Source organism: Clytia hemisphaerica, unplaced genomic scaffold (genome assembly GCF_902728285.1).
Source record: "Clytia hemisphaerica strain Z4C2 unplaced genomic scaffold, Clytia hemisphaerica genome assembly, whole genome shotgun sequence".
In the NCBI taxonomy this organism is placed as follows: domain Eukaryota; kingdom Metazoa; phylum Cnidaria; class Hydrozoa; order Leptothecata; family Clytiidae; genus Clytia; species Clytia hemisphaerica.
Genome location: NW_027103902.1, coordinates 283,737 through 301,484, shown reverse-complemented (window position 1 = coordinate 301,484; position 17,748 = coordinate 283,737). Strand labels below are relative to the sequence as shown.

Genomic DNA, 17,748 nt, shown 5'->3' with positions numbered 1-17,748 from the left:
GCATGTTTCTTAGATGTTTCTTAGTTTTTAGGCATTATGAGCCTCGTGTTTCTTAAAAGTGTTTTTCTTAAAAAAAAAAGAAAAAAGAAATGTGACAGTTACAAATGTCAGATGTCATTATCTTTTTAAAAAGCTTGCAATCTGTTTAATATTTAGATTTAGAAAAGAAATCAACAATTGTTGCTCTAGTTGAAAATATAAAACGAGAGGAAAAATGTTTTCCCACCTACAAGATATCAATAGCACTGGATATCTTTGGATGTTTTTCTTTGGTGGCGTTTTGGATGTCCTTTTGTCATCTGGAATCACATTTGGATGGGCTGGTAAGTCTTATTGTTGACTACCAGGCTGGCAGACAACGTAGTTTCAACGTTTGTGACACCCCCTTCTCACAGACCCGGTAGGATTTTTTCAGTCTGTTGGGGTAAAAATAACGGACTGAAAGTCGATTAAATTGATCCCATTGTTTTCAAGGCAGAAAATTAGGTGGTATAGTATTTTCAATGAGGATTGGTTTGTTTCATTATTTTTAGTGGGGACGAAAATTGGAGTATAGTTTTCTACCAGGGACGATATTTTGGACAATTTTTTTAGTATGTGGAAGGGTCCCAGTGGGTCTGTGAAAAGGCGTTTTAAATGCGAACGTTGAAATAACATTGTGCACCAGTCTAGTAGCAGCCATTATCTTTTTCGTTAAAAATCAGTGGTGGGGTGTTTATATAAACTTTAGGAAGTACTCTGCCAAGGAGACCAGCGACCTGCTAACCCCTTTTCTTTAAAAAAGATCCTTTTTTATCATTGTCAAGCAAAGTGAACGGCGATTATGGAGGCATGTCAACTTTGCTATATACCATCTCCTTCAATTTGACTCGAATACATAATCTCCCTAATGGCTAATGAAGCGAAGGCAAGCTTGATAATTTTTCATTTATTCAGGGGACATCAGTCATGGTGTCCTGAAGGTTATAGCACCACAAAAACCAGGCGATCTCATAGAGATGCCAGTTAAACAGATCGAGCTTTCCAATCTTAGTATTGACAGCTCAAATATTCATTAATAATTGTTAAAATGATTTGGGGCCTTAGTTCCCGGTCGGGCATCTGTAACACACAGAGTTGTTTCTATAAAATTTATAAACTTATGACTTTATTATTTAGGTATCGTTTATATCTTCAAAATGGAGTTATTTTTCATTGACCTTTGTCCTTTATCCATCCAACAATCTGCATTGACATCTCTACTGGACAATACTTCAAACAAAACTATATTGCAGGAAAGGAGTCGATTTAAACACGGTTTTCCAGGCTGTATTGAACAAGATTCTAGACTGCAGTTGATTTTTACGGTAGCGATGTTTGTACAGTCTGTTACATTGTTTTTCTCTGGTATACTGGTGGATAGATATGGACCAAAAATGATCCGTGGCATTGGGTTGTAAGTTTTCTAATAACACCTCCCATCTGGCACACAACGTTGTTTCAACGTTCATCTAACGTTATATGGACGTTGTGAACGTTAGATAAACGTTGAAACAACGTTGTGTGCCTCTTGTGTGAGCTTCTTCGATTAGTGGTTTTTAAAATTCAAAGTTGACAACAGTCATTTTGGTTTGACCGTTGGTGTAGCCCTTTTACGGTCGTTTTTAAAATTTTAATTTGTAACCTGTAATTATTCGTTCCTTAGTATCCCAGCTGTCGCACAACGTTGTTTCGACGTTTATCTAACGTTCACAACGTCCATATAACGTTAGATGAACGTTGAAACAACGTTGTGTGCCAGACAACCTTTTTCTACGTCACTGCAGTAATCAACTTTTTATGGTTGTGTACTATTTTACTACTCTAAAAGAGTGTTTTTTCATTTTTCTAGGGTGTAAAATTTTATTCTAAAAATTTCCAGGGGATAAAAGACTAATCTATAGTTCGTCCACCATCACTTTCAGCTATGATGAAAATAGATTTTCCAAGGATTTTTTGAAAATTTCGACATTTTCCAGGGGGTATCCACACATTTCAAATAAATGTTTTTTGACTTGAAAAGGTTCATCCACCCCCCTGTATGGAAATTTAATGGAATGACCAAATACGAATTTGACCCTTATTTATAAATGTGTTCTTTCTTAAAGTGCGATTTATATGTTTGGTTGTTTTGGTCTTGCATTCATGAATCGAGGTTTGAAAATTTCATTTTTCATTTTTTTTCATTACACTGGTTTCTTCGTTTACGGAAAAAATTTTAACAACAACAAACAGCAACGTTGTTTTATAACCTATGTATCATTTTGGTTCTCGAGTCAGCACCAAATGCCGTTCAAAAAACCTAACTTTATTGGACGCTAGACCATGGTTTAACGACTTCGATTGCAGATATTAAAAAATTTCTTTCAATTCTTTTCTTTTCATTTAGACAATGCCAATCTCTTATTCTTGGTTTTCACCTTAATAATGATTGGTTCACAATTTCTAGTCATGGCAGTATATCAGGTATTCAGCTCGAACCAAGTCCCTTCTTTTACCGAATAGCACAACGCGACGAGTCTAAAATTAGTAACAAATCTGCACAAATTTATTCATTTATGCAACTTGCAATTCCAATCTCTTTTTGTTAATTGCTCTTGCACGTTAATTAATTACAATATCAAAAGGAAGGTAATAACTTTCATTGTTTCCAATCATTTCGAAATGAGCTGTCGAAATAATCATGACATGTGCGACGCGGAGCTATTAGCCTATTTCATAGGATTCGTGTTTTTAGTACATATGATTTTTGGACCTACCCCGGTGGGCTGTAGGTCCTATAAATTAACCTCTGTTCGTCCGTTCGTTCGTTCGTCCGTTCGTTACTAGCTTTTCTCGGGATTGGCTCATTAGTTTTTCCTAATTTTTGGCACAAAGATGCAAAATGGTAATGCCCAAAATGTGACGGAGCCCGATTTTCGAAAAAAATTCATTTCCGGCCGAAAATGCCGGAAATATGCCGGAAAAACCGGTTTTTTGGCATTTTCTCGAGATTTCATCATTAGTTTTTTCTGATTTTTTGCACAAAGATGCGTATTAGCAATGCCTAAAACATGGATTAGTCCGATTTTTGAGAAAAATTCTATTCCGGCTGAAAATGCCGGAAATATCCCGGAAATCGCCGTTTTTGCAGATTTTCATTGGACTTTTCCTTATATTTCGTTTGGTTGTTTTTTCACACAAAAACATTATTTGTAGCAATGCCCACCATCAAGCATGGTTTGTTTAATTGTCAATAAAAATGATTTTTGAAGCCGGAACTTTCTAAAAAAAATCGCCGGAACGGCGGAAATAGCCTATTTTCGCCGGAAAAAACGGTATTTCTTGAATTTCTCGAGCTGTACTTTATATTTTTTCATGAAATTTTGCACACTGATGCAAAATGGCAATACCTAAAATATGACAGAGCCTGATTTTCAATTAACGTACTTTTCCGGCCGAAAATGCCGGAAATATGCCGGAAAAACCGTTTTTTGGCATTTTCTCGAGATTTCATCATTAGTTTTTTCTGATATTTTGCACAAAGATGCGTATTAACAATGGTTAAAACATGGCCTAGTCCGATTTTTGAGAAAAATTCTATTCCGGCTGAAAATGCCGGAAATATCCCGGAAATTGCCGTTTTTGCAGATTTTCATCGGACTTTTTCCTTATATTTCGTTGTTTTTTCACACAAAAACATTATTGATAGCAATGCCCACCATCAAGCATGGTTTAATTGTCAATAAAAGTGATTTTTGAAGCCGGAACTTTCTAAAAATCGCCGGAACAGCCTATTTTCGCCGGAAAAAAACGGTATTTCTTGAATTTCTCGAGCTGTACTTATATTTTTCATGAAATTTTTGCACACTGATGCAAAATGACAATACCTAAAATGTGACGGAGCCCGATTTTCGAAAAATATTTTTTCCCGGCCGAAAATGCCAGAAATATGCCGGAAGGAAAACCGTTTTTTTTTACATTTTCTCGAATTTTCATCTTTAGCTTTTTCTGATTTTTTGCAGAAAGATGCGTATTTGCAATGCTCAAAACATGGCTGAGTTCGATTTTTGAGAAAAAAATTTTTCCGGTTGAAAATGCCGGAAATCGCCGTCTTTGCAGATTTTCATTATATGTTTTCCTTGTATTTCTATGTTCTTCACACAAAAACATTATTTTCCTTGTATTTCTATGTTCTTCACACAAAAACATTATTGATAACAATGCTCACCATCAAGCATGATTCAATTGTCAATAAAACTGATTTTTGCGACCAGAACTTTCTATTAATTTTTCCCTACAACCCTTCCCTCTCCCCCCATCAACAATCAATGATGAATTTATTGCGTTATGCATTTTCGCTAAACGATATATTTTCTGACTGATTTTTTTCTCCTCGCATTGCTATCTAACTTTCATCATCAGGTAGGTCCATTCAGCATCTAGCTTGTTTCTATTTTTTTCTAGATTTGTACATTTTCCCCCTTTTAAATTGAATATAGAATTAAGCATGTTTGTACTTAAAATACGAATCCTATGAAATAGGCTAATTCATATTTTTCACCGGCGTCAATTCTTGAGGAAATTTGAGTAAAAACTTTCTATAGCTTGGGAATAACTTTTTTGCAAACAACTTTCTGGAAACAAACTACAACCCTAAGCAAGGCTACTGTGGAGATGATTTCGGGAAGTAAACTTCCAAACTCTACTACTATCAATTCGCTACAATAGTCAATTCTATTCTTATTATGTTTAATTCTCCATAGTAATCACCGTCAACAACAGACAGCAAAAATTGCTTAAAAGTTAAATCTTTATTTTCTCACCGCATGAAAATTTTAAAATTCAAACATCGAAACTCGCCATTACATTTAAATTCGTACTCCCACGTTAGAATATAGCGACCGTAGCATGAAGGTAGAGCATCCAGCTACGGTGCGCAAGGTTGTGGGTTCGATCCACTGCCGGGTCATACGAAAGATTCCCAAAATGGTACTTGATGCCTCTCTGCTTGATGCTCAGCAACTAAAGAGACGGATCAAGACTAAGTGGAGAAATCCAGGGAAAAGACTGGAGTCCTCCCCTACCTTCGGGTAGACATTATACGAAAAGAGAGCCTTCGGGTCGCCCTCGACTGCGGTCGCAAACTTACTTACTTACTTACATAAGAATATAGTTTTACGGTCTTACTTTACCGAAAAAAACCATTCCATTTCAATTTCAGTCGACGAATATCATTTTTCGACGGTTCAGAGGAGCAGCAACTAGCATCATGTTTGGAGCATTTGATTCTTCGGCTGTTGTTTTGCTGCTATTCAAGGTAAAAAAATCTCTAAGCATTCCAGGCAACCGACAATACTCATTTAGGAAATGACACTACCATTTTGGTTTGTCATTTCTCTGGATAAACAAAAAAATAAAAATGACTGGAGTAAACGTCAATCAAAATGGTAGCGCAATATCCTAAAGGACTATCTATGTGCAGGATATTAACCACCTCTCGTTCATTCCCGGTGCAAAATACACTTTTCTAGACTCTTTAAAGAACTATATAGTGGTTTCTTCATGTTTCGTTAAATTACGTAATTCACGCGTTCGAATCTGTTAAACACGATCCCTTACGCAAATCGAATGTTTGCTTCCATAACGGCAGAAATACTTATAATTTTACGAAAAATTAAACAACTTGAGACGAAAATCATAAATCATTGCTAATTTTATTTTTCGATCTCTGTAATAAACCAAAATTCATAAATTACTCTCTCTAATTTTTCTTCTCTCCAATGGAAAATTTTTGGTATTTTAAGAATTTTTACACCTCGAGCAAATTCACTTGAAAGAGAGAAACTCCTGCCAAAGATAACAGGCCGGTGGCAAGTGGCCGGTCTCCACTCGCGCGTGCAACTTTTTTATGACGTAATCTTTTTTCCAAGCAAAAAGGATTGAAGCCAAAAAGTGAGATCGCAGCGCACGCAAATGGAGACCGGGCTTAAAGGTCAATTTCTCATAAGTGGAAATTTCATCAAAACCCTATTTCTCATTTATAGATAATCTACCAATCAGGATTTTCGTTGAAATTAATCACATTTTGTTATTGCATTATTGTATTCATAATATCTAATTTGATGACCATTGTTTTGATTCCACCACAACACGTCCTCAGGAAATGGACTCAAGAAGAAATGGAATCATTATCTGAAAAGTAAGGTTTAGATTGTCTTGTACAACCCCTTCTCACAGACCCATTTAGACCCCTCCCAATGGAAAAATTGGCCAAAATACCGCCCCCCCCAATAGAAAATTAGACTCTAATTTTTGTCCTTACTGGAAATAATCAGATAAGCAAATTCTCAATGCAAAATATTGTGCTATTTCTTTCCATCCCCACTAAATTTTCTAACTTGAAAACAATTGAATTTAAATCTGCAGCTATGATAAACATGGGAATGTCAATCCCTTATCGAGTTGTGGTTTGTTATTTCTACCCCCACTGGCTGAAAAAATCCCACCGGGTCTGTGAGAAGGGATTGTTCTTGTATCGAAAGTTTGGTGCAAGAGTTCCTACAGTCTGTTATTATCTTTTCGGCATAAGCTTTGAATTATTCTTGTCTTATTCTTTAGTATTCTTTGTATTGAGAATTCTTGGGCCTTGCAGATCACGCAGACGTTAAAGGCTGAGATTTGTTCTTAAAATGTTCTTATTTAAGAGCATCAGTTTGTTCTTATAAATATAAATTCTGGTACATTTGCACCTATAGTAAGTTTGATGTGCTATTTTATTCTTTAGATCACGCATCTCAGAAACATCACTAGAACATTCAAAAAATGAAAAGACTCCTCTAGTTCCTGCTGAAAAGATGAAGAAGAAAGGTACCATGCATTCTTTGATTGAAAATATTTAATTAGAGAAATGAGGTTCAAAAAATCTGGTACCCAGAGCCACTTGTACTCCTTTTTGATTTTACTGATGGTTGTGATACGCTATCAGAGTTATCAATTGATTTTAATGATATCATTCGTGATTGCTATCATCAGAATTCTCAAAAAGCGAGCTAATAGACTGGATACCAAATTGAAGTTCGAAAACTCTAAGAATGGAATTAATAAATTTATAGAAAATCAGCTTACACATCGTGGCTCAAAAAGGTCCTTGAAATAAAAATGATATAAAAGATTTCTGCTAAAAGTAACTAAAAACACAAAAAAGCTTTGTTGTTAATATTACAAACAAGACAGCTTAAGCGGCGTAAAGGCCCAGCAGTGTTGGCACTGTCAGCATATTTTTGCGCTGCAGAATCGGCGTACAACAGGAGCGAATTTTTTCAATGTATAGACTCGAGTTGGGCGAGCAATAAAGATTTAATTACTTTAAACTTTTGGGTTTTTCGTACGGATGCACACAATAGAAAGTCAGGTAGTTCGATTTTAGCCTGGAATCGTCGATTGAAAATTGCGTCCATAGGCCCCGACAAAGTCAAATTTTTTCGACCAGTTGTGTTTTAAAGGCCCATTGCGCTGAGCACTGAGCCAAAAAGTGTTAATTAGCACCCTTTCAGTGCCATCGGTCATGAGATTTCAAATTTGGAGAATGTGAAGTTCATTTGAATTAATTGTTTTAATTAATTTTTTCAGCTAACTCTCTGAGTTTCCATTTTAGATTCATTGAGAAGTCATATCTGTTCACCATTTTACATTCTTCACGTATTTTATCTGAGTGTCTTTCAATTGAAGTTATGGTACTACGTTGGAACTCTGCCCGATGATTTGACACAACTATCAAATTATGATAACGAGAAAGGTAGGAAGCTATAAAGCTACCTTACTTGTCTTTAACAATCCAAATATTCCCTTAACAATCAAAGGCGCTAAACACAAATATTCGGATAAGTGCTTCAGTACAGCCACTATTTGTCATCTTGGCGCGTTTGATTATTAAGCGAAGTTTTAGTTTGTTATAGGTAAGTATCCCAGCTGGCACACAACGTTGTTTCGACGTTCATCTAACGTTATACGGACGTTGTCAACGTTGAAACAACGTTGTGTGCCAGCCGGGATGGTATTATCAATGTTCTTCAATTTACCATATAATTTTGGGGTAAGATTCCACTAACGGGGGTAAGATTCCTCTGCCACTAGTCTACCGAAAAACAAAAGAACAACGCCGGTTAGCCGAAAAATAAGCTGAGAAATGTTAGACATTTTTTCTTACTCAACACAAGACTTCCCGTAACTTTGGAAAGGACTTATGTCGGCATTTTGCAACCTCGTTCCCTGCGTATTATCAGCTTTTTTTTTACTGATCTAGAGCTAGATAATTCTCTGGCGTCAACAAGTAACGTAGATAAAGCCTGGGATACACAGGGACAAGGTTGGGCATTTCGTATAAAATACTACATTATGTTGAAAAATAAATCGATAATATTTCTTTCTTGTCATTTCAGTGAGCGACTATATCGATATCTTCGGATATTGCCAGTTTGGTGGCTTGCTGGTCAGTCCAGTTTTGGCCTTCATACTTGATAAAGATAAATTACTTGGCAAATCTTCTAAAACACAGGGGCCTGTATCACAATTTGAAAGAACAAGAAATTGTGTTCCGGTATTTGCCGTAACCACAATTTTGTGTATTATCTTTTGCATAGCGAATAGTCTACCAGTCCTCAAGATACAAGTAAGTCTTCGGTTTCCTTTTAAATCAATTATCGAGTAACGTTTTAAAGTCTGTGTCAAAATACTCCTTTTCGATCGTAACCGCCAATTGTTGCGAGGAAATCTTTTTGTCCTTTTTACCACCCTAAAACCGTCCCAGTCTTTTTTTCGCACCTATAGAAAATAGAAAAAGATGTAAAACAAAAGGATTGGATCGAGTTTAGGGTGGTAAAACGAACAAAAGAATGCCCGCGTGGTAATTGGTGGCTACGGCCTAGAAGGTGTATATTATCAACAAAGAAAGGCATTGTCTATTTCGTAGTGTATATTGTTTTGAGTATACATAATTTTCTCATTCTACCTCGTTACGGTTCTAAATTTTTTTATGGTTGCACTCTATTGTGAATACACTCTTCTCGAGATGCATAAATTTATTGTTGTCCTCGTTTTCAAACAGATTTCATTGCTATAAAATTACATATTCACGATGATAATTGTGTTGTTTACACCTCACGAGACATTTTGAATTTCAAGTACTTTTGTTTTAGAGTTAATGTTTTCCTTTCGGGAATTTAAATTGGTTTAAATGTATAATTTCATAGCAATGGAATCTGTTTGAAAACGAGGACAACAATAAATTTATGCATCTCGAGAAGAGTGAATTGTGATATAAGTTTTATAAAGATAGCAACAATGGAAAAGGGTTCTTGAATCTCCAAGTTGATTGAATGATGACGAAAAACTTTTTTTTTTCAGGTTCTGTCTTTTCTTGTTTACATGATTGTTCGAGCTTTTCTGTATGGTAGTCATGGAGTGTTCATTGGGGCAGCGTAAGTGACTTCAAATAACAATAAAATTAGATTCATAAATTTACCATAGATCACCCCCTTCTCACAGGCCCGGTGGGATTTTATCAGCCAGTGGGGGTAAAAATAACGGACTAAAACTCGATAGGGATTGATATTCCTATGGTTTTTTTGAATTACATTGTTTTCTAGCCAGAAAATTCAGTGAGGATGGAAAAATAGCACAATATTTTGCAATGAGGGATAAATTGTCGGAGACAGGGACAAAGTGGGTTAACAAAATTTATCTCTGGGGACGGAGGGTTCCCAGTGAGTCTGTGAGAAGGGGGTGTCATAGATAATTAGCTAATTAATCTAATGGACATGGGAATTACTTTACTAACGACCCTCCCCTTTCCTTTTGATGGTCTGGCTAAAGAGCTCGATTTTTTCGGGAGCTCCGATTTTGTTGTGGGACATTGTTAAAGATAGCTTTTTATGATGAAGAAAGGAAACCTCTCGGCAGAATTATCAAAAGAATTTCCCAGAATTTGTGATGCCCAGGAAGAGAGTGTGAGAAAGTTGTTATTTTGCGTTCTGTACGCAAATGGTGGGGTGTACGTTGAATTATGACCTTTCAGCAAATTAGAGGGTATTTAGAGGAGGCCCCCAGTGATTTGTGTGATTGCGTGATTTGAAAGGTGACTGGGAGCCTCTTAGAGTAGTTGTTTTAAAAGGCTTTCTATTTATTTCAGATTCCCAGCAAAAGATTATGGAACTTTGTTTGGCATCGGGATGCTTGTAGCTGCTGCAACTGGTGCATTACAATATCCTCTTTTTGAAATCAGATCGAGGCTAATGGGGAACCAACCGTTGGGGGTAGGTTTGATTTTTTGGGTTGAGCTTAAAACCTTTTTTCTATGGTTATGTCTCTGTCTCATTGTAATGCAGGTATTCAAAGGTTTCTTTAGTCTGATAATTTGTGCTGTCTGGTATATGTTATTTTATTTAAGAACATAAAAAGTATAAGAACATAAGGCTTTGATTTAAAAAAAATAAGAATATTCTGAAGATTATTTCAAGGCTTTGAAACATAGGTAGAATTCGTTTAAACAATTTGACCAAAATAATTCCAAAATAATAAATATAAGAACACTTCAAGAACATTTTTATGAACCCTGAAAAACACCTGAAGGCTTCAAAGAATTTCTACATGCGATATCAACAAAAATGATGACTTTTTCCTCCACGGGATGCTCAACGCATTTTGCTCTAATGCAATTTCGATATCTTCAATAACATTCCCAGCCATTCTATGAGGATATTTAAAAAATGGGGGCAGAACATCGGAGTTTTGTATTTTAGTACATAAAAATATTTTAGTGAGTCAAATTCCCCATGGAAATGATCTCCAATCTCATTGGTTGAAAAGTACAATCGAAAAATTTGTTGAGTTATAAAACAATTTCTTTACAACTTTCAGGTCCAACTGATCATTTTTGGTTTAGTCATATGCGCATGCGTGCACCCTATACACGTTTATTGGCGAACACGTGACACTGAAAAGAACAGACAACGATTCGAGACATCATGAAAGTATATTCAAAAGATGTATTGAAGGGTGTGAAACTGGAAGCAGGGGTTTTTAAATGCATATCAACACCCCTCTGATAAAAGCAGGTTATTTTACTTGAAGTGGATTGGATTACGCTTGAAGCGGGGCTTCCGAAAGTCCGGTATTTACCGCTATTCCGGTATTTTGAACCCTCGGAAGTCCCCCACCTTGAAGTTTGGTTGCAAAGATGAAGATTTTTTTTCATACCAAAAGAACTAATTTGAATCGTTTGTATCTATGATATCTAAAAAGTATTAATTTTATGTCTTACTTATTTTTGGTGCTGGTCACGTTTAAATACTTTTTTAGCATTTCATTATTTCCTCAGGACCAGGCACGACGGAAGCTTTTTATATCTGGTACGGCGAATGAGGAAATTTAAGCAATTTTGTAGCGATTTTACCGACGAAGAGGAAAACTTCGGGTATTTTTGTGAAAATCTGGTACGGCGGCCGCCGTACCTGCCGTACCCGTTGCGTCGTGCCTGAGGACGGTTGTATTACATTACACTCTAAGTCCAAGATTGCTAGCGGAAGATGGTTGGTGCAATCACGGACAAAAGGTTGTACACTTTTCAAAAATGCATGAAAAATAAAACTCTGAAAACCCATTTTTAACTGAGCCAATATTGTTTTTATTGGATTTGGAGAGTTTGGGTGACAAGTCCAGATGCCAAATCAACTCGACATTATTTGTGAAGGAAATGAGTTTTTGCAAAGTCTTCAGGCTTTACTACTCTTCAATTTTTTCGAGAAGACATCTAATTAGACCATACTTGAGATGGTTTAATCAATTATAACCAACTTTTCAGAGCTCTCTGGTGCACCCACCACCTATGTGGCTGAAGTTCACCAATTCTCAGTCATTTTCAGTCATTTTCAGTTTTTGGAAGTCTAAAAATCACAAGGACTAAAACCATAAGGACTGCTAGTGTAGAAAAATCAATCATTTTATCAAATTGTACATATAAACACAAAAATATTTCATTATTTTTCAATATAGGTCATACAGCCAATGTTTAAATTTTTTACTCAATAGACAGCGGGTCATTTTTAGTTTTGTTTACATTTTTGAGCTACCATTTTGATGACTCAGTATTTGGTGTCCAGTCTACATGAGGTCAATAGGCTAGGGTCTCGCATGCTTATCATGCTTATTCACAGTTGGTCTAGCCCTTCGTCGTCGCAAACGCTGGTAAAGTGTGAACGCGAGAGATCAATGTTTAGAAAAAGGGGTTACGCGCGCTCCAGAACGCTTAAGTACGTTCCTCCACTCCGTTTTGGTTTGCAAATAATACTGAGGTAATCCAGGATAATCACGACGATCGGCGAAAAATTTAAGGCTAGTGAAAATACGTTATTTTATTGATTGAAACTCACTAGCCTGTTATATTTTTCGGCCGTTTTCGTGATTATGTCGATTTGCTAGTTAACCTAAAAATATTTAGAGTGTAGAGTCTTGAGAAGCACTAGTGAAAGGTGAAAACAACAACTTTTTAATTGGATATTCTTTTTGTGGGAAATCTGTTAGGCAAAACTAGAGTGCCTTTTCTGGGTAAATATGTCGGGGGAAAGTGACGAAAATTATATTTATAAGAATTAAGGTGACGACATTTTTCCTAGATGAAAAAACTTTTATTTACCTGTTTTTTTTATCCCCGGCCGAAAATTTTACAACAGCAGGGTCTATAAAGTCCAAAATATCTGAAAAACACATTGGCCAAAGGGGATGTAAAAAAAGTTCCAAAATACCAAAATTCTAAAAATTTAAAAAATTCCCAAAAATCGAGTATATTGCACGGGTGCCCAGGGGGGCGGGGGTACCTTTTTTCACCTTCACGAGCCCCAGGTAAATGCCGCAAAAACACATTTCAGTCCCATTCAGGGTCACCTTTTTTCAAAAGAGAGTCCCACGAACGAAGAGTCAATTTTTCGAACCTCTCGCTGAGAGAGCGGAGCACCCCTTTTACCAACCTCGTTCCCTGTGCCCTGCGTATTATCAGCTTTTTTATGCTTTACTAATAGCGCCCTTTGAGTTCCATGATTGAAACGTATGCGTTGGTTGTAATAATGGTTAAAAAAGACAACATTTTTGAAACAGTGAAACAATGTGAATAATTTCTTGGTTATCGTCAAGCCGTAATGATTGTTGAGATGCTTAAAAAGTCAAGGACGTACATTGGCAAACATTCAAGAATCTCAAATTTTTTGTATGCAGTGATGAAAAACTCTTTGCTTCACACGGACAATACCAAAAGCTGAAAATATTTGGATCATGTCAAGTAGTTTTATAAATTTCTTAGTTCATCAGATTTGATTTTAGTGTATTTTATGGAAGAACTCCAAATTAAAAGTTCATCTGAAAATATTTTTGTTGCGTTTACCCCCTTTCCCTCTGTCTGTGACACTCCCTACTCCGAAAGTCATCTTTTCGACTGTTTTTGATTTGATTTTTCTCAAACAGGCCTGTCTGTTGTTGTTGAGTACTGTATGAAGATTTTGATATATTATAATTTGGAACTTCGAGACCTCGGGACTTTGGGTTAGTGTAAAAAAATTTTTCTGATAGAAATTTGATATATTTCAATTCAGTTGGTGAATTTTTTTTTTCAGATATAATATTGAGATTAAATATATCAACTTATTCTGTTTTTGCGTTCTGTGAAATACACATTAAAAATCATTGCCGACGTTGTAAAAACTCTAGCTCATCCGAAAATAAGGAGCCTTCCTTGAAAATATTTTTACAAATTAATAAACGATGGGGGAACCTAATAAGGTCCGGGGGTTGGAAGATTTTCGTTTTGGAGCAATCTCATTATTTAAAATATAAAGCACTGAGGATCCTTCACTTGCGATCGGAGTGATCTGAGGATTTAAAAATTGATACGAAAATTGACGTCATGTAGTCATACACGAACTTAGAATTTTGAAAATGGTTGAGCGATATATAGGAACTTAGTCGACCGCGCGCACATTATACCAAAGGAGACGCGCTGCGTGCGTAATAATTCATATCCATATTAGGCCGACTATGTATTAGAAAGTCTTCTATGGAAAATTGGCTAAAATTGGTCCACTCCCAACCTCGTTCCCTGGCATATTATCAGCTTTTTGATGCTTACTTGCTCTAGCGTAAATCAGTAACGTAAATAAAGCCTGGAACACGGGCACGAGGTTGGCTCGCTCCCCCTGCCTTTAGTTAGAGCTTTAGTGTGGGATGACTGCCAATCCGCCATTGGGAAGATCGTCAGATAAACTAGCCATAACTTTCATTAAAGTGCCACCGCAGCAAAACGAACACATAGAGTTGAATTTGCTTCCAAAAGGAATGGTATTAGTACTGTGAAAAGCACAGGCCAAAATCATATATTGACCTGTGCCGACCAATCGAGATTCTATTCAGCGCGCACTCAAAGCAGAGAAAAGTAATCATGACGACCATCCAAGATCTTGGATGGAGTTCAAAGTTGATATTTTTATCCCCGTCGTTGAAAACACAACTTAGAAATGTCATCGATGCTTTTTAAAAAGAGTCAGTGATAGAGAATCATAACATAAAGATCTGCTTACTATTTCGATTCCATTGAAGTAACATTACCATAATTAATAGTTTAGTAATTACTGTTATACATTTTGGAATCATATGTAGAAGATTTCTTTTGAAAGAAACTCATTTCAATTATTACACACTTGGAGGTTTCTGGGAGAATTTGTAAATAGTAAATTGCATACTGATACAGTCTGCTAGACATTAATATGATAATATTTGCTCTTCATTTTTTATTCTTTCTACAGTGATTAGATTGACACATGCGCGATAAAATTTCTATTATTGGTCTTCAGAGGTTGATTATATTCTTTGAAAACTCAACCTCTGATACTCAGGGTATGGTATTAGCCCTACAGTAATTTTTGACTTCTCATCTGATCTGAGACAAAATTCAGTCTTCAAATGCTAACAAATGTGTCAAGGGAGTGATTTACAGTTATAGTTTCAAAAGTAAACCCAATTCTGTTTTGGCGTCTACTTAGAGTGACATCCGTGCCTTGCCTTACACGCTTTTTCATCAGAACAATTTTATAAAAATACAAGGCTGAAATTTTGCCAAAACGTAAGAACAAATTGATAACAATCTGAGCCTCAGATTTCAGAAATTACTGAGAAGTACAGATTTTCATTTTAAATAAAATTAAAAAAACATTTAAGTCTGAAAAACTCATAAAATTCAGAACCCCGCCTGAGCCATAACTTACATTGTATCTAAGGATACTGCTCATGCTCTCACATGTTATTTTACTAATGTACGCGTTTGTTTACTAACATAACTATTCAAATACTTTGATTGGTGATTTTTTTAACCTACGCGGAGCGCTTAATAACTACAATCAAAGTCATAATATTTGAGAAAAAAGGGAAATTCTCACGAAATCTTACAACCACAAACGATTTGGAAGTGCTCTAAATTACGTTGGACGGGTAGAGTTTTAACTCTGAGTTTTAACGCTAGACTTAAGACTTAGAATCTGAGGAACTAAAAGTCCAAGAATGGTCCAATAGGGCTCAGAATATAATAGCCTGGAAGTCTATAAACCCCTTCCGAATTGAAATATTCGAATAAATTTATCAATTTGCCCAACAAGCAACTTTTTCACCCGAACTTTAAATTGCTAAAAACGAGGAATTAACCAAAATTCCCAATATATTTCGACCCTGATTGTACTTGTGGTATAACTAGCATGTAGCTGTCGCTATGAATGCCCCGCGAATGTTCACGCGAATGAACGTTTGAAGGCAACATTCCACCAGATGGTTTTATTGGAGCGCCATCCAATAAGCGCACAGTTAGAAATTTCTATTCGCTGAGCGCTTGTCTTGTTCCTTTGAAACCATTGTGAGCAGCACAATATCGAACATTTTTTACACAAGAAAAAAAACACCAAAATCAAATGTTTTTCTTCTCTCTTATATTGGCTGACAAAAAAGAAACGAGGTGTAGAGCTTAGCACACAGAGTAAAATATTTTGATATCCCTTGTTTACTTCGTAGGAACTAATTACCGAAAGGTATATGGCTGTCTATCAAGAGTTATTGATCTGATTCTTATAAACTAGATGCTTATAAGAAAAATAAATAAGCTCGTATTGTGCACTGTCCCTTGTTTACTTTGTAAAAGCTAATTATTACCGAAAGATATATGGCTGTTTATCAAAAGTTTTGATTCTTATACAGTAGGTGCTTATAAGAAAAAGAAAAATAGATAAAACGATAGATGCGCGCGAGCATTCTTTAACCGCGGCGGCCCGTCCAGAATTGAGAAAGAAACAACATCATGAACATGAACATGAATATTTTTCTGGCGAACAAGCCCACTACGTCTGCAGGGCAAAAAAGGGAATTTCTCAAAAAAGGGAATTTCCTAGAAAAAGACAAACTTAATAACGGGTTATCATTTTAACCGGTTAACCATTTAACATTTATGTGACAAACAAGTGCGCAAAATTTTGAGCTATTTGTCCAGAGGCCCGGAATTCCCGAGTTATTTTTTCCGAGTTAAAAAAACCCGAGTTATCCCGAGTTATGACGTCATTTTTGGAATTTAGTGACGTCATTTTTCATTTCATAACTCGGTTTATTTTGCTTCCTTTAACTTTCCGAGTTATTTTCCATTTTTTAACTCGGGAATTTTTGCTTCCTTTAACTTTCCGAGTTATTTTCCATTTTTTAACTCGGGAATTTTTGCTTCCTTTAACTTTCGAGTTATTTTCCATTTTTTAACTCGGGAATTTTTGCTTCCTTTAACTTTCCGAGTTATTTTTCATTTTTTAACTCGAGAATTTTTGCTTCCTTTAGCTTTCCGAGTTATTTTTGAATTTTTAACTCGGGAATTTTTGCTTCCTTTAGCTTTCCGAGTTATTTTTCTTCATAAAAAAAACACCAGTTTTAATCTATTGATCCCATACCAACCTAAATCAAAGACATAACCATCCATTACCAACTAGAAAAACCTTAACTTGCTTAATAGAATGAATAATCAACAAACAAGTGAATAATTGAAAAGCAAGAACTGAAGTTAAAACCTGCTAGATAAACAAAGTGTAAGCCCTTCAAAAATATTACAGCATAAATAAAATCTCAAAAAATACAGCAGGTAAGTGATGAGATAAAGCTATTTCAAAATTCATATTTCCTCCCTATTTCATTAAAGAATACTGTAAGTGACATGACAAGATTCTCAGAAAAATTCACTGAGTCCTTCCCCCTTCGCTGTAAAAAATTTGAATGAATCACCAACGATTCTTGAATCAATCATTTCACAGACTATTCGTAGATTTTTATGAGAGATGTTAAAAAATAAATAAATAAAACTGTCCAGAGTGCACACACTCACCAAATCAACTTACAGAAAAACATTCGAAAGTTTCCCGCCCGCACGCATGTGACCTTTGCAAAACATTCGAATTATGAATCGAATCTTTTTGTGTCATAAGGCTCTAGTTAGACTTGCGGGTAAAAAACATTCCGGGGGTCAAATACGCTACTTTTTCAAAGTGGAAAGTCTAACCTGAAGGTATATTGTTATTCGAATGTTTACCCCCGTCTTTTTATAAAAATAATTCGAACATCAAACCCCATTCTGCGCAATGTGAAGTGAAAGATACTGGAAAATTTTACTTAAGCAACGAGGAAACTGCTACTTTA

The 17,748-nt window shown here is 35.8% G+C and overlaps 1 protein-coding gene across 1 annotated transcript; it reads left to right on the top strand.

Annotated features, from left to right (window-relative positions):
• Nucleotides 1–160: 160 nt before the first annotated feature.
• On the top strand, nucleotides 161–11,032 carry LOC136808927 (equilibrative nucleobase transporter 1-like). The gene is made up of 12 exons (XM_067065489.1): nucleotides 161–323; nucleotides 1,159–1,435; nucleotides 2,127–2,173; nucleotides 2,408–2,484; nucleotides 5,222–5,317; nucleotides 6,045–6,199; nucleotides 6,785–6,867; nucleotides 7,655–7,795; nucleotides 8,439–8,668; nucleotides 9,403–9,476; nucleotides 10,187–10,310; nucleotides 10,915–11,032. Exons 1-12 carry the CDS (start codon nucleotides 215–217, stop codon nucleotides 11,023–11,025), a joined length of 1,524 nt encoding a protein of 507 aa, XP_066921590.1. The 5' UTR covers nucleotides 161–214; the 3' UTR covers nucleotides 11,026–11,032.
• The last annotated feature ends 6,716 nt before the right edge of the window (nucleotides 11,033–17,748 follow it).

Bases quoted from the DNA above. Each gene is read 5' to 3' on its own strand.
- LOC136808927 (XM_067065489.1), top strand. From the start codon at position 215: ATGTTTTCCCACCTACAAGATATCAATAGCACTGGATATCTTTGGATG. The intron at 1,436-2,126 runs GTAAGTTTTCTA...TCTTTCTTAAAG, and splicing joins ATGATCCGTGGCATTGGGTT to TGCGATTTATATGTTTGGTT. The intron at 2,485-5,221 runs GTATTCAGCTCG...TTTCAATTTCAG, and splicing joins TAGTCATGGCAGTATATCAG to TCGACGAATATCATTTTTCG.